Source organism: Centruroides vittatus, unplaced genomic scaffold (genome assembly GCF_030686945.1).
Source record: "Centruroides vittatus isolate TY-2023 unplaced genomic scaffold, ASM3068694v2 contig_4, whole genome shotgun sequence".
Lineage (NCBI taxonomy): Eukaryota > Metazoa > Arthropoda > Arachnida > Scorpiones > Buthidae > Centruroides > Centruroides vittatus.
This window is the reverse complement of record NW_027122214.1, coordinates 2,890,526-2,908,312: the sequence shown is the minus strand read 5'-3', so window position 1 is coordinate 2,908,312 and position 17,787 is coordinate 2,890,526. Positions and strand designations below refer to the sequence as shown.

Sequence of the window (17,787 nt, the reverse complement as noted above, 5' to 3'; positions counted from 1 at the left end):
TTAAAAATAAACTATGTGGTTTTTTTAATGATAAAATTTTGAATTGGGAAAAAATCTTAAATTTGGAAAATGTGTTATTAATTTTATTTTTATTTAGGTAAAAGTTAAACGATTAAGAGCTGAAGATGCAAGAAGTGCCATGAATGCAAATCGAAGTCGTGGAAAAGTTCTTGAAACATTAATGCGACAGAAAGAACAAAATAATATACCAGGAATTTTAGGAAGACTTGTAAGTTAGATTAAAATAATAATAATAATAATAAATAAATAAATAAACATTAAAATTCTTGTGAAGAGTAGAACAACATATTTAAATAAATTATTTTGTACTAATTTATAAATTATTTAAAAGTTTTTTATGTTATTAAACAAGATGTTATTATAATTGATTAACTGTTCTGGTATTTCTTTTAACAAGTATTGTTCCATTATGCTTTAAATTTAAAAAATATTCAATAATGAACAAATGTATGAATAGATAACATGTTCAAATATAAACATCTCAAAGCCTAATAGCTATATTAAAACTAAATGATTGCTAGATTAAATCAGGCTATATTACTGCTGCTATTAATAATTAAGTACTATGTAATTTGGCCTAGATGTAGGCATTAGGTGCCATCTCTTATTAAATTTAATAATTATAATTAAATTAATATTTATTAAATAATTTAGAAGGTTCTGGAAGAAAATAATTGGCTTACAGATTTGAATCCTCAACTGCCCTTACCATATGCATTGTCAGTTATGCTACCTGGAGTTCTATCAAATCTTTGTTTCCAGAACTATTAATTTAGATATAACCATACTAGTTATTTATAATCCTGACTGGGGTCAACTTAGCACTTATGGCCACTCCCCAGTTAGCACTGTGAGTAACAAATATGGTTATATCTAAATTAATAGTTCTGGAACTAAAGATCGGACAGTGGTAACTGGCAACACTTCTGATGGTAAGTAGCAGTTTTGTGGGTTTTAGTTCTACCCTGGGCTGATTCTTTTCTTCCAGAACCTTTTAACTAGTTAGTAAATATTGATTTAATTATAATTATTAAATTTAATAAGAGCTGGCACCTAATATCTACCTCTAGCCAAATTAAATAGTATTTAATTATTATTAATAGTAGCAGTAAAATAGCCTGACTTAATCTGGCAGTTGTTTGGCCTTAGATCAGACCTTAGATGCTTATTATTTAAGACAGCATGTTTAGTTAGCATATAATTTATCTTAATAATAGTTTTTACTGTCAGTTATTTTTTAATTTAAATAAATTTATAATGAAAATAGTTCCTAAACAGTTTTTATCAAAATGTTAAGATTGAAAGAGTAATTCAAGATTTGCAATTATTTTGTGGGATGATAGTTATTTACTAATAACTAACGTACATACAATTCATCTTTGTTTTATCAATGTGGATTTGAAAAGACTTGCTATTTTGTTGGAGGAAAAATGGTATGGCATAAATTCCTGATTTTCCCAAGATGGAGAATTTATCCTGATTGTTGCAGATGAGTCTGTGCAAATTCGATAGCAGAGATAGGGCAGGAGAAAGTTATGTTGTCTGAATATACAGCTAATGCATATGGAAAGGAGTCCGATGTATGATAATGGCAGTTGAACTACTGACATCTTTCTCTTGTTATGTAGTGTTGTACTTGGAAATAGAGATTTCCTGACCATGTTATGCACATGTGTGAACTTAGCATGTGAAAAACTAGTTGTGCATACTGCCAAACTAATGGTGTTTAACTTAACGTTTACAAGCGCTTGTGTTGACAATAACAAGAACACTTTTCTAATGAGGGCAGCAATAGTGGCATTAACATATCACAAAGGTTGAAAAGTGTCTGTAGGAATGGTATGAGGCACCTTATAAAATTTATGGTAAACCAACAATAGTAGTCATTTAGGGGATCTATGTATGTGCAAATCCAAGAATGTTATTGTTGTATCAACCTCTTTCTCCCAAGTGAAGTTAATAGAGGGGTATACACTAGACATTTGTTGTTTTAAGGCAGCGTTTCTCAAAGTGGGCGATAACGCCCCCTTGTGGCCGGTGAGTAAATCTAGGGGGATGCTGGAGGCAGGGTACTGAACGGTGACCAAAGGCAAAAGTTGAGGTCACTGACAGCCATTCCCTTTCCTCTGTTAAATGGATAAGAGGAAACATTGCGTTTAATGGTTTCCAGATGTTGAGAACAATGTACGGTAAGGGCACAAAGTGTGAGATTCATAGAAAAGTTCTAAGAATACAGTAGAGCATCGATTATCCGACCCCCGATTAACCGACTTATTGGTTAACCGACCGCGTTCTAGTCAGCAAATTCAAATGTCTTCTAGTGATGTGGCGCTACAATATTTGGTTATATCTTGGCTACTTTAATATTATTTTTGTTAAATTTTTGCATGTTTTAGCTGGAAGCACTGGCTCGACCATGAAAGGGGAGGCTAGTATTTAAACCAGGCCTAATACACTATACTAATAATGTATTTTTTCATACTTTTTGGTTATCCGACTTTTCAGTTATCCGACCAACCCCAGTCCCCAATTAAGTCGGATAATCGATGCTCTACTGTATTTCCAATCCTTTCTCACACAAGAGAAAATGGGCTAGGAGGCGTTGGGTATAACTTTATGGAACAAAGGGGGTGGTGGATCAAAAAAGCTTGGGAAACACTGTTTTAAGGTAAGAAACGTCTTGTCTGTATCCAAAAAACTCTCAAAAAAAAGGTGCTCGGACAGAACTACAACCCATTATGGGCTCAAACAACACTATTCAAATGCTGCAGTTACTGAAAATTTGTGTTTATATGGGAATCTTTCCTTATGACAACCTTGAAACCATTCAACACTCCCATGCTTCACCTGCTCAACATATAGGTTGCCTTATATAAACAGTTAATAGTCTGGCTATTATTATTAATGGAAATCGTTTGACTTAGTATCAATACATTATGCTTCAGGATGTTGATATATATTTTGGTAATGTTATTTACTATAAATATATTTATTCTATAAGATGTTTAATTAAGAATTTATTTAAATTATTTTTATTTATTTATTGTTAAATTGTTTTATTTAATAAATTTATTCTATTTTTACAAATTTTTTTCTAATATATAATGTGTATAAAATATAGGGAGATTTAGGAGCTATAGATGAAAAATATGATATTGCTATTTCAACAGCTTGTGGACCTCTTGATAACATTGTTACTGATACAATGACATCTGCACAAAAGTGTGTAGATTATTTGAAGAGAAATAATGTTGGTGTAGCAACATTCATTGCTCTTGACAAGGTAAATATATATTTATAAACATTTACTATATATCTTACTATTTATATTACTATATTCAGGGTCCATACAGACCTGGAAAATCGGAATAAGATTTTTAGCAGAAAATGTCAGGGAAAGTTAGGGAATCCACAGATACCACAGAATCCATCTGTCGCTCTTGCTTTTTTTTTTATCTGGATAGGTCTTTAAATTCAGTTTGGTATGGGAGTCTGTGAAAACTGGATCAACCAAAAAAAAAGGCAAGATTTATTGCATTTATATCTTGTAAACTGTAAATGATGATTTAAATTTTGTTGGATAGAAGGTATATGTCCATATTTAAAATGGTTGGCAGTAGGGGTGTGTAGGGGAGGGGTAGTTGTTAGAGGGTTAGTAGAGTTAAAGTCTGGTTTTCAAAAAAACCATCAACGACTCGCTTTACCACCAAAACTCCATCATTTCCATTATAAGTTTCAGAGAGGGATGGGAAGAAATGTAATGACCTTGAATGGGTCCATGCTAGACCAAAAATAGCATGTGATAAATGATTTGGTCTAGCATGGACCCATTTTGTTTAAATTATTTTGAATTTCCTGCTGCCTTGCTTTAAGAATTTGATTTTCTGATGCAACATGAGTCTTATTTAAATAAAATTATGAAATTTTTTATATGATGTAGCTAATTACGTAATCAATTTTACATGAAGTTTTTTGCTTTTTTTAAGTAAATAAAGTTATTTTTTAATAAAAATTATATAATTGTGGGAAAAATGGGCTTAAATAGATTTGACCGAATATTGAATATTGGAAAAGGGAATTGCAAAGACTTTAATAGGTCAGGGAAAGTCAGAATATCAGGGAACACAGATGGAATTACCTGTACAGACCCTGTATATTTATCAAATCTTATATCATATTGTTTATAAATCTGTACTTGGTCTGGTTGCAACATAAAATCTTAGTTTATTTTCTATTGCTTTGTTGGTTTTTAGTCATTTATTTTAATGCACATGAACATCTGATAAGGTTTTCTTTATAAGAAAAAAAGATGATCATATAACTGACAAACTTTCTGTTTGAATGAATTTATACTAAATACAAAGTAAAATATATAGAAATAAATAAAGTATCTTTACTATTTTTACAAAAATAATGTGAACTCAGTCCTGCCACAACACAGAAATTTGCATTTGTCAGAGAACTGGGAGTGAACATGATTAAATAACTGACACTTAAATGCGATTTCCAGCACATAATAAACACAAATTTACTGCTCAAACGTTTTCAGCCAAGCAGTAAATTTGTGTTTATTATGTGCTGGAAATTGCATTTAGGTGTCTGTTATTTAATTATACAGTTCCAGTTTATAAGTGTGCTCTTTTTTGGTGTACATGATTTTTATGGACATACCAAATATTCGAGAAATAAACATGACTATAGTTAGTTAGACAAGAAAGGAAATTATATCGTATTTGACGTTGAATGTAAACTTCACAGTTATATAGATGTGAATCAAAACTATGGGATGTTTTATCAAATAACAGTAATCAGGCTTTCCTGGTTACAATTGAGGCAATAAATGTAACTTAAGAGAGACGTAGGAAAACTTTGCTGGACAGAAGGGTTAGTCTTATATAATCCTGTATACTTTTTGGTGACTGTTTGGGGATCCAATCGGATAGCAGATAAGAGAATGAATTGACTGTTTATCAATGAACATTTGAAGTGTTTGGAGAGGATCTTGAGGAAAATTGAGAGGTTTGAACAGTCAAGCTCAGACTTTGAGATTCTTATTGGTCTTTCTTTAATAATCTTTGCTAGTCCTCTTCATTTCTCTTGTAAAATGTAGTTTGGGATAAAAATAAGGGGATAAATTATCTCTATGCCTAAAAGGGTCTTTGATTGAAAAACAGCATTCCTATTCTAGAACTCATCCTAGACCATCTAGTCCTTCTGATAATTAATGTTCAATCCTGTGATGTGTATCAATTAGGCTTAACCAGAATAAATTAAATCTAGTTTTAAAGGAAAAGAAAGTTGATGTGTCTCTTTTCTGGAATGGTCATGCATTTGCTTCTGGAAAAGCAAAAGTCTCCATGTGTGACCAAGTTTGCCAGTTCTCTGTAAAACTGACTGGTATCATTTTGACAAATGAATGAATCTCATCTTGGTATAAGGACCCCACAGTAATTTTGACTCATGTTTTTTAATTTTCCATTTTTTTTATATATATATGAGGGTTATAAAGAGAGTAGAGACAATATGCTTTTATGTGACAAAATATATATTGTAGGCTTTACGCTCCTTTACATTTCTTCAATATAACCTCTTGTCATATTTACAACCTTCTTCCAAATATTTGCAAGGTGCTGGATAACAATAACAGAGCTGTGTTTGTTGATGTCTGCAGATGAGTCCCTACTTCTTGGATGATCATGTCTTGGATGGGATATGAAAATGTATTCTTCTAAGTGGGTCTTTCAGCTGTTTGGAAATCAGAGTTACAGGGACTCATGTCTTACAGCTGTTTGAGAACCTCCCATTGTCACCATGCTAACAAATACCTTACAGGAGCAGCAGAGGACATTGAACATTGTCATGCAAAACAGTGGGTGGACATGTTCTGAAATGCTGCCATTTCCTTAACAGAACAGAAAGATGATAATGATCCAGAAAATGTTGGTAGTATGTGACATTAACAGCTTTGTTGTGAGGAACTGTATGATACTTTGGATATCATAAGCCACTATCAGCATCACTTTCATGTTTCCAGATTTTTGGTACAAGTTTGGCTAAGGAGAAGTTAGGTGCCGCCATTTGTCAAATTGTTGTTTCAAGTTTGGTTTGTTCACCCTTTTTGATCCAATGCAGTTATCCTCTCAAAGGATGTACAATCTTCTTGGCTGTAATATTCCAAATGTTTGTTTGCAAGCACATATCAGTGCCATTTTCTCAGCACACTGATGCAATGAGGCACCCATTATGCTGAAATTTTGCAGTACCTAAGTATGTCTGTGGCTTGGCTCTTTCCTGCCTCTGCAGCTAACTTTCTTGCTGTCTGTTGACATTGACATTGACATTTTATGTCCATTGTTGATTCAATCAACTGAATATTAATAGATTCAATATGAGAACGACCAGAATGTGCTGCATTGCTCACACGAGGTTTGTATCCAGTGCACCAGCTGTTGCTTTGTATAAGTTAATATGTGAAGCCTGAGCGATGCTCGAGCTCATGTGTTAAAAATATATCATAAAAAATGTCAAATCAAGAGATCAAGCTTTGATTCTGATGCTAGTAGAAATTGGAAGGAAACGTTAAATCGGGAAATATTAAAAATTATTAATCGAGAGAAAAATGTCTTTTTTTTCTCCTTAAAAGGCGATGTAGCGCTGATATTATGTATCAGACTTATAAGAATTCGAGACAATTGAATACGAGCAGGGGTTTCGAGTTCTGATTAAATTCCCTTGATCAGAATAAAACACAGTGTCGAATTTAAACCTTTCATAGCTCGAAACGGTCGGTCGTCTGCCTAGAGACAGGAAACCGACCAATCAGGAGCTGGAGATCCAGGGGAGAAAGATCTTATAAAAACCTGGATCTCAAGGGCAAAGGAGACTTGTCTCTGCCTCCCCTTGTGAAGACTTCTCCCAGACTTCTCGACTTCTTCCAGCCTCGAACTGAAGATTAATATCTGGACTCTCCCCTACGTTTACCAACCTGTTCCGGACATCGGGCTACTTTCATTTCGTCCAGGGACTTCCGACTATCCAAGAAACTCCAACCGACCGCCCCAGGGCCAATGCTTCACCGTCCAGCAGTGCCATCGGAACAAGACACACTAGACTGTAAGATATAGTGTAAATAAACAGGTTTGTTTGTCACTGCAGCTATCTGCCTCACTTTCCTTCACCCCACATACGATAAGTCCTGACATTTGGAAATCATGAATTCGGCAACCTCACAAATACTTGTAGATTCATATATATCAGAATTAAGTAATAGAACTGTCACTGTTGATAGTTATAGAACGTTCAAAGAAAGTTCTTGATTAAGGCTAAATAACATGCCAGATTTCATTGAGCTATATAGCCCAATATAATCTGGCAGATTAATTGAAAATTGTATTACTATATAGAAATGCTAATTTTTATGTATCATAATCAACTGGTAATGTTTCGGGAGTATAAGATAATAATTTGACATCTTCAAAAGTTCAAATTTGTGCTCTTTTTTGGTAGCGCATAAAAATTATATAATCAAATTATATGATCAAAATTTTTTTGTGTGCTGTTTCAAATATCCAGTAGTCTCTAAAATTTCCAAAATAATATCTTTCTGCTATTAGATACTTTACTGTTAAATAACTTTGTATATATGTCACTGTATTTTCTCTTCATTATGATCTTTACTTATCTAGATTTTTTTCTTGGTATTAGCAAATATACCAGAAACATTAGTTATTGAAAATATAATTATAATTGCTATAAATATCTGTTAGAAAAATTTTTATCATGTGGCAGAAAATTTTCACAGTTTCATTGAAATTTGTAATATTTAAATATATTTTATTATAGATGGATAGATGGATTCCTTATACAAAACAGAGAATCCAAACGTAAGTTTTTAAATAAAACTGTGTTGATAATTTTTTGTTTTTAAAATTTAATATATTAGAATAAATTTTCATGTTATGTTTACTATGTATTTTATAGACCTGAAAATGTTCCTCGATTATTTGATTTAATAAGAGTGAGGAATGAAAAGGTGTTACCTGCATTTTATTTTGCATTGAGAGATACTCTTGTAGCAAAGGATTTGGAACAAGCAACCCGTATTGGTCTTCAAGGAAGAACGAGATTTCGTGTGGTTACTCTTAAAGGAGAACTCATTGACTTAGCAGGTTATTTTTAACTATACTTTTGTTTAAAAGTGTCATTGTATTATATATATAATATCAATAATTATATAAATTTTCAGGTACTATGAGTGGTGGTGGGAAAGCATCAAAAGGCAGAATGGGTAAAGCTATTGTTAGTGACATAAATCCGGAAGAGATTGAAGTTATGTCAAAACATATTGATCAACTTATGGATACACTTGCCAAGTTAAAAGATAAAAAAGATAGTACAGAGGAATTTATTGATCAGATGAAAAAAGAATATAACAGTTTAACACATTTATCTCAAAAATTATCAGTTGAAATCCAGGTATTATAATTATTATTATTATTATTATTATTATTATTATTATTGTTGTAGTAGTTATATAAGTACAAAGGTTTAAACACGAGGAATATTAAAAGCAATAATAATACTAATGATAGAATAAAATAATTATGTTATGTGTTAGATGATGATTGTGGATATGTGTTACATTGAAAAAAAAAACTAAAATTGCAAAGATTTGAACTTATATCATGTTGTTCCAGTGCCTAGTACAGGGGTGGCCAACAGTTTTTGCCCCCCAGGCCAAATTGGAAAGAAAAATTTTTTCACGGGCCGAACGAAATATTAAAATTAAATTATGTTAAATACAAATACACTGACTCAGGCGGCAGGTCAGGTTTGTTTGAACAGGAGTTCCTGATGCATGCGCAATGTCATTTTACAATGCGAAGAAACGTACAAGCAAAAAAAGAAAAAAAAGAGGTCAACAGGCAGACGGTGCTGTACGTCACATGTCAGCGTAAACAGAGTGACATGGCGGAATCACAGATGAGTTTCAGTGAGTGTGGAGGTCCTTTCGTTCTTCAAATAGTGTAAATTTATAACAGACGAATACAAAAGTTGTAAATCTCTACAATGGAATTTTTTTTTTAAATGAAGAAGTATCGCAAATCATCTATTCAACCAATTATTGGAAGTTAAGTAGCTAATATTGAAAAATTAATCACGGGCTGCATAAACCCATTACGCGGGCCGTATGTTGGCCACCCCTGGCCTAGTGTCTTATCCATTTGGCCATTTTGAGGAAATGTGAAACTTCCAATGACATAAGCTAAACACTCAGTTTTTGGAAACACTTGAGAAGTGGCTCCTATTATTTGGACTGTTTGTGTTTAGGACTACATGCTCACCAAGTTTCATTAGAATCAAAGACCTGAACATTTGACCCTCTCTTTGTAAGTGCCATCTGTGAAAGGGTTTGCTGCAAGGATGTGCCATTTTTCTAATGCAGTGCTATACTACTGCACTTTATATGGACTCTGATGAAGAAACTCTTCTCCTTGCTCTTCTATGATGTCTGATATGTGGGGGGCACACCATCTTGTATAAATATTGAGGTGTTCAAACTTGAAGTTTATGCTATCCTGAGTTTGCATTTTCTAATTCCTTTTAAACCAGAAAATTTTTCAAAAATGTTTGGTTGAAAAATATTGTCAATATAGTTTATTCTTTATAATGTAGAAGGAAATATTTAAATCATAGATTATATTAATATCTGATATATTATATAAAATATAGTGTGTGATGATATTAAAAATGATAAAATACTGAATTATTGATAAAATGTAGATGAATATGAATATATTTTTATTCACAAAAATACATAATATGCTTTGTTATACATATTGGGACCTTGAATAAGTTCTCGCTGTTTTTTCATAAAAATTAATGCTTTATTTTAAAAAAGTCATACAAAACATGTTACTGAAAGTATTGTCCATCACTAGTCACTACTTTCTCCCATCGTTCTGGCAGCATTTGAATTCCACGTCGAAAAAATGATACGTCTTTTGAGGCTATCCAAGAATCAACCCAATTTTTGGCATCTTCATAAGAATGGAAGTGCTGCTCAGCCAGGCCATGTGTCATCGATTGGAACAAGTGATAATCGGAAGGGGCAATGTCTGGTGTATACGGCGGGTGGGGTAGGACTTCCCATTTAAGTGTTTCCAAGTAGGTTTTCACCGGTTGTGCAACATGTGGCCGAGCATTGTCATGTTGCAAAATCACTTTGTCATGTCTCTGCTCGTACAATGGCCGTTTTTCTTTTAATGCTTGGCTCAAACACATCAATTGTAGTCGATAGCGATCTCCTGTGATGGTTTCATTTGGTTTGAGCAGCTCATAATAAACTACACCTAGCTGATCCCACTAAATGCAGAGCAGAAGCTTTGAGCCATGGATATTCGGCTTTGCCGATGATGTTGATGCATGGCCAGGCTTACCCCATGATTTTCTACGCTTAGGATTATCGTAGTGAATCCACTTTTCATCCCCAGTCACAATACGATGCAGAAAACCTTTCCTTTTCTGCCGTTGAAGCAGCTGTTCACATGTGAAAAGACGCCGTTCGATGTCTCTCGGCTTCAACTCGTACGGCACCCAATGTCCTTGCTTTTGAATCATTCCTAATCCTTTCAAACGTTTTGAAACTGTTGTATGATCAACTCCTAATGATTCTGCAAGTTCAGCTAGCGTCTGACATGAGTCTTCATGAAGTAATGCCTCCAATTCCTCGTCTTCAAACTTTTTTGGTGCGCCAGAACGTTTTTTATTTTCAATGTCAAAATCATTATTTTTGAAGCGTCTAAACCAATCTCTGCATGTTGTTTCCGATAGAGCATGGTCACCGTAAGTCTCAACAAGAATTCTGTATGCTTCAGCTGCAGATTTTTTTAAAATAAAATAATGCAATAAAATTCCCCGCAAATACTCTTTTTTTGGCACAAAATGCGACATTTTTAACACCACGAGAAAAAAAGTTGTTAACACTTCGGCGAAATGACATATACTGATTTTCAAGGTCGCTTATTGTACTTCCTTACAGATGCATCACCATCTAAAAATACACGCACACAGTTCTAGTAATGCCCCCTGCTGTAAAACAGCGAGAACTTATTCAAGGTCCCAATAGTATTTTTATTGTATTTAAGAAGTAATTATTGATTTAAATACAGGCTCTAAGTGAACAACAATCTTCTTTATCTCAACAATTAAAAGAACAAAAAGAAAAATTATTAGTTGTAGCTCCTGATAAAAAGAAAGTGAAGATGATGGAATCTACATTAGCAGAAGCAGAGAAAGGTACTTTTGAAAATAAATAAGTTTTTATTTTGTATTTTTTACGTTAACAAGATTTAAAATCTTGTAAATACAAGGTGTGGCAGAAAAGTAATGAGATTGGCATCACTGAGCACAATCTGGCAACACTGCAGACTTCCCTTTCACATCTTGTACATCTGTCTCTCCTAGATGCTCAGTAACAGTTTCAATCTCGTGTGCTAATTACATGATCCTCGAGAGTGCGACAAGCGAAGTATTGTTTTTTGTATTGCGTTACAGAAAATGGAATAGTGAAATTTGGAGCAATGGTGTGCTATCAAATTTTGTTAAGCTTGGTGAACCTGCAAGTTTGACCTACAAAAAACTGCAATGAGCCTATGGGAAACATTCCTGAGTACAAGTTTTTCGGTGGCACAAAGCATTTTTTGGAAAGCCTAGAAGCAGTAGAAGACGAACCTCACTCAGGGAGGCATTCAACATTGAGAACTGCAGAAAGTGTGGAACGAGTAAGGGCTCTTTGAAAGGGTCAGAAAAAGGGTGCTTTGAGTCAGACGGGACATTGCGGACACTTGGATGCTCCACTATGACAACTCCTTCTGTCATACAGCCATCACCATCAACCAGTTTTTGACAGAAAAAGAAATTTCTGTAGTTTCCCAGGCCCCCTATTTGTCTGATCTCAGTCAGTGTGACTTATTTTTGTTCCCCAAGATTAAAACCCATTTGAAAAGACATCATCTTGGTGTTGCCGATAACATCCAAAGGAGTGTAACTGCATTGCTGCAGGCGATTCTAGTTGAAGTCTTCCAGCACTGCTATGAAAACTGGCAATAATGCCTCCACCAATGTATAGTTGCCCAATGGAACTACTTTGAAGGAGATAACATTAATGTATAAAAATAAAATAAAATTGTTGCAAAAAAATTAGTCTCATTACTTTTCTGCCACTCCTTGTATATTTTAAATATACACTTACATACAACAAAAATTAAATATTTAAAATATTTTTGATTATTTGTGAATAATTACAAGAATTGTTATCAATTTTTTGTTTTCTGATAGTATTAATACATTTCCTATACAATGAAAAATTATCAATAGTATAAATTGTATGCTGATAGCAAAATAGATATTTAAATTTTGCAGTAAATCCACCCTTATTAATTACTATCTAAGAAATGAAGTTTTACTTAGATTCAGAAAAATTATGATAATTTTTAACTATATTGAAAATTCAAACATTTGTTTCAAATGTTGAAGAGATATGATATATACTGTAATTTGTGTAGATACTAAATGTAGATCTTGCAACCATATAAAATTACTTTTATGCTACAATTGAAAATTTTACTATTATTGTTATTTACTACTGTAGAGTTAAAATTAAATATGTGAATTACATGCTGAAGTGATAAAACATTTTTTCAACTTCTCTTGATGAATTGATGATAATCTATTATACTGAAAAGTTTATTTTATTGGATTAGTTTAATAGTTTATGAATTACAAAATATTAACTACAAACACACACGTTATCAGTTATTGAAAATTTTAATGATTAATAAATTTGAAATAATTTGATTAAATTTTGATAGATCTGAAAAATATTTCTCTTTAACAAGATTTAACCATGCAGTTTATGTATTTTTCAATAAAACATTTTTGGCTTATGTTTATATTTACATCAATACAATATTTTTAAGGAAGTGACACACAAGAAAAATTTTTCTTAAATTCTAAATATAATGGTAGAATGTCAGAATAACATGTAGATACTTTGATAAATGTGCTGAATCTCAACAAAAGGAATGTGTCTTTCAAATGTTGCTAGCACTGGGAGAGTTACCATATTGTTTGCTATTTACAGAAAGCTTAAACATACTTTTGTAGCATCATTAACAATAATCAGTCAGTTCTATAATTTACAGAAGTTTCATTTTTAAAAGAATGTTACAATTTATTCAAGTTTCAAGTTTAAATGTATTACCATTGTTACTCATTAAATATGATTTAGTATACAATTTAAAAGGCAGTAACACAGCAGTAGCTTTATTTCAGCTCCTCTTAGAATAAATAAAACATGTATTAAATAAAGATACAGTTTATTATCAAATTCATTAAACAAACAATATTAGAAAATACAGTCAAATTTCTATATAATAAAGTCACTAAATCCTGAAAAAATTTTGCTATAGGGAAATTTCATTATATAGAAATTATACTTTCTGGTAAATAAAGTACAGTAAGACCCTGCTTAATGCTGCCTCGATTAACACTGATTTGATATAATGCAATCCATTCGAAGCCTTACAAAAATCTCAAAATTTATGCCGATTCAAATTATTGCAGCATTTAATTAATTCGTATATAATACAATTGTTCTCAAACACAAACCAATCAGCAAAAGATTGCGATTTGTCGTAGCATTGTACTTTCCTTAAATCTATGTTGGTTTGGTGCAATTTTGGAAAAAATATAGCATCATGGATGCCATAGGCAACATCAACTTCGCTTGGCAAGAATTAACTAATAAATTTAACTTTGTTATTTAGAAACAATTTTTATATATTTTTGGCTGAAAGAGCAGTGTACAATGCAAATTTGTTATACAGAGAAATTCACTGTATAGAAGTTCATAATATGGAAGTTTGACTGGAATATAACATGTAGTTAGTCACAGTTATTACAACAATATTAAATGTATACCAAAACATTATTGACTTTTTTTAGTCTTGCAACTTATTAAAATTAAAATACCATATTTACTTGTATATAAACGAGGTTTTTATTCATTTTTCACTGCTTCAAAAACCTAGGTCATCCTATACGCACAAACGAAGGATTATTTGCATTTTTGCTATAATTTTTGTAAACTGTATATTTTCATTTTTTGCATGATGCTCACCCTATGGTGTTTAAAAACAAAAGTATTTTATCTGGGTCGTCTGAATCGTTCTTGTGTATTCTCAGGAGTAAAGACGAATAGCAATAGGAAAAGAAAAGCTTTTGAATTAAATTCCAAAATCACCTGGGAGCCCGATATAAGTTTAAATTTAATGCCAGGTGAAAACAGATGATGACTCGGAAATCAGAATTTAGAGAAACTTATAAGTGTAATCAATAGAGAGTGGATTTGACTGAATAAAATTTGGTAAAAAAAAGATTCTGGATTTGCAGCTTTACATGAACAAATTATGTTGTCGATTTTACAAGGTTTTTCTTTAAAATTTAAAATGACATTAATTTTTGTGGGACAATGTGTGCATTTACGTGCATTTGATATAAAATTAGAATTGTATTAATAAATCTAATTTTCTTTGTTTTGATCTTTAAAGTCACACCTTGTCCTATATGCAAGATCGTCTTATATGCGAGTAAATACGGTAATCAATATTCAAACAATTCCAAACTGAAACACAGTAAAAAATGTTTGTCCAATGGTTAAGTTTAGGCAAAACGTATTATCTATTTATTTTTAGATTTTGTTAAATTTTATGGCTTGCAATCATTATAGTACCTAATTATGTAAATTATACTCTTGTGTATTCTGAAGGTTTTTTAGTTAATTCATTCAAGCTATAAATTATAACACACTATAATAATTTAAACCAATTTAAACCTAAGCAAGTATTCAGTAACATGCAAAGAATTGCATGTTACTGAATGTTTTTTTCAGTTTTGCGGCTTTCCATTTTAAACAGGTTTTTTTTTTCTAACAGAAAATTGCTCCATTCTGAAAAATTTTTTGTGTTTAGGCAGGTTTTTGTTTTATTAAGTTTCCATTTTGGACAGATTTTACTGTTTAATTTATTTTTAAATGTTAATATTTTTTATTTTAACTACAAATCTAAATTCGGTTATAATAAATAAGTATTCTTGATTTATGAATATAAAGTTTTTTTTTAGATTTTTATTCTTTCAGATTAATATTTTTATACATAAGTATATTAAAAATATTAATGAATAAAAAAAACAGTAGCAGATATTATATAATTTTTTGTTATTGAATAACTGAAAGAATATTCTTAAAATCATTGCATTATAAATGAATTCTTTAAATTCAAATTTTATATCTTCTCAAAAATAAACTGTACATTTCATTTGATAGTTTTAAAATATTTAAAATAATATATAATTAGAAAAAAAAATGTTACGTGTAACTAGAGTTTTTGTAATTCCAGAAAAAATAAGGCTTACAATAAAACATTAACTTCTTAAAATTAAGGCTGTATTTTAATTTTTTTATGTTAATTATGAAAAGATTAAAATTTCTTTAAACTTTATAATTATAAACTTGTAATGATTAAGTAGAATTATATTTAGTCAGTTTTCAAAAGTCATACATATATTTAAATTAAAATGTTTGTGTTATTTGAAGGGCATTGTTTAGTACAGAAATAATTGAAAGTGTACAAATAACACAGGGTGATTCACTCAGGATTGAACACTTTGTTCAGTACCTCATGATTACATACTTGCATTTGAATAATGTGTAATGTAAAACCTGTCTTGATTGACTGCTTTATCATGAAATAAAAAATTGTTCCATTTATGTTTTATGCTCATTTTTTCATTTTATAGAGATATTCCACATAATAAATGTTCAGTCTTGAGTGAATCATTCTGCAGAAAAATAAGTACTTTTTTGGTTTAAAAATATAATGTATTAACTGGAATTAATCTGCACCTTCATCAAATTAGTGATGCAATTTTTTAAGATATTGATTTAAAAAAGGGGGAAAACTGTACTAATTTAATTTATTACGTAATGAATTTATGGGTATAATACAATAACAACCAATATCATCTTGCTATTTTCTAGCATTCAATACAGCAGCACACAGTTTACAAGTTCATGTAGTAATGTATTTTGTAATGAATTAACTTACTAATTAAATGAAGGTCAGACTTCCTTACATTGTTTACCTCCAATTCAAATTAAACAATCATTAATAGACCAGTAACTTAAACTAAGAGGTAGTATAGGAATAAAGCTTATTCACTGTCAGTTTCAGTTGTATATTTAACTTCTATTTGTTCTCATTTTTACAAAATTAGTTACATAAAAACATTTAATAATAATGCTCATAATTATCAACTATAGATGGTCATTATATTATGGGGTTTTAGTCACCGATGAAATTTGTTCGATGCGGATGAAGGAAATCCAGTCGGAATATCAATATCCTTTCTTTATTTATATTTTATACAATAACGTATAATACAATATGACTACAATTGGCGTCGACCGAGGTTGGAGTTGTTCGTGTTTTAAGATGTCCGCTCTCCGTAGTCGCTGGTCAGGAAGTGCGTGACCAGTTCAAAGTTCACCGTTTTCTCTTTTTTCTGCGCCCTCTGTCGGTTCGAATCGGCCCTTGCCGACGGGCGCCACAGTGCTCCCCCCCAGTGACAACGATATGGTGATCAGAGGTACCGGGGGTTGAAGCGGACGTGACGTCCTGACCGGGTCGTGGTGATTGGTGGTTGCGTCGGTGTGACAGGATGGCTTGTTTTGTTGACCGGTGGATTGGATGTATCGTTTGTGGTTGTATCGATGAATGCTGGTTTGAGCCGATCCACGCTGATGACGGCATCTCTGCCTTTTATTAGTATGGTGAAATGTTTATTGGATCGTGCTATAACTTGGTAAGGGCCATCATAGGGAGCTTGTAGGGGTTTTTTGACGGAATCATTTCTAACAAATACGTGGGAACATTCCATTATTGAGGGATGTAGAAAGGTGATAATTTTATCATGTGCAGATGTTTGAACTGGCGAAAAATTGTTCATAATATTGCGGAGGCGCTGCAGGAAGATAGGTGGCTCAAGAGAGTTGTTATTTGTAGGCTGTATGAAGTCGGCTGGTAGACGTAGAGTCGTTCCGTATACCATTTCTGAGCAAGTGCCCCCGACGTCCGGTTTAAACGTGGAGCGGAGCCCAAGTAGGACTGTAGGGAGGCTTTCTGTCCAACGGTTGTGATTACTGCATCGTAGGGCTTGCTTAAGTGTACGATGAAATCGCTCTACTAGCCCGTTTGATGATGGGTGATAGGGGGTAGTGCGGATTCGTTTAATTCCAAGGAGGGCAGTGAGTGACATGAAGAGCTGGGACTGAAACTGTCGCCCCTGGTCGGTTGTTATGATGGAAGGGACTCCAAAACGAGCTACCCATGTTGATATGAACGCCTTTGCCACAGTTTCTGCTGTTATGTCCGGGATTGGTGTGGCCTCCGGCCAACGTGTGAATCGGTCGACACATGTAAGGAGGTATACGAATCCGTCTGATGGGGGAGTGGTCCCACGATGTCCATGTGTACATGGTCGAATCGTTGTTTGGGTAGGTCGAACTGTTGTAATGGGCTTCGAATGTGGCGGTTAATTTTATTCCGCTGACAAGTTATACATGTTCTGCACCACTGATTGGTATCCTTGAGCATGGCTGGCCATACAAAGCGTTCCTGAATTAGTTTCCGGGTTGCACGAGTGCCT

The 17,787-nt window shown here is 32.7% G+C and overlaps 1 protein-coding gene across 1 annotated transcript in view; it reads left to right on the top strand.

Moving 5' to 3' along the window:
* glu (structural maintenance of chromosomes 4-like protein gluon) overlaps window positions 1-17,787 on the top strand; it is a 92,409-nt gene that overhangs the window by 51,803 nt on the left and 22,819 nt on the right. Inside the window, exons 14-19 of the mRNA XM_067271526.1 lie at window positions 98-229; window positions 3,143-3,304; window positions 7,864-7,904; window positions 8,002-8,189; window positions 8,267-8,496; window positions 11,193-11,319. Coding sequence (XP_067127627.1) covers window positions 98-229; window positions 3,143-3,304; window positions 7,864-7,904; window positions 8,002-8,189; window positions 8,267-8,496; window positions 11,193-11,319 — 880 coding nt within the window. The remainder of the gene's footprint in view (window positions 1-97; window positions 230-3,142; window positions 3,305-7,863; window positions 7,905-8,001; window positions 8,190-8,266; window positions 8,497-11,192; window positions 11,320-17,787) is intronic.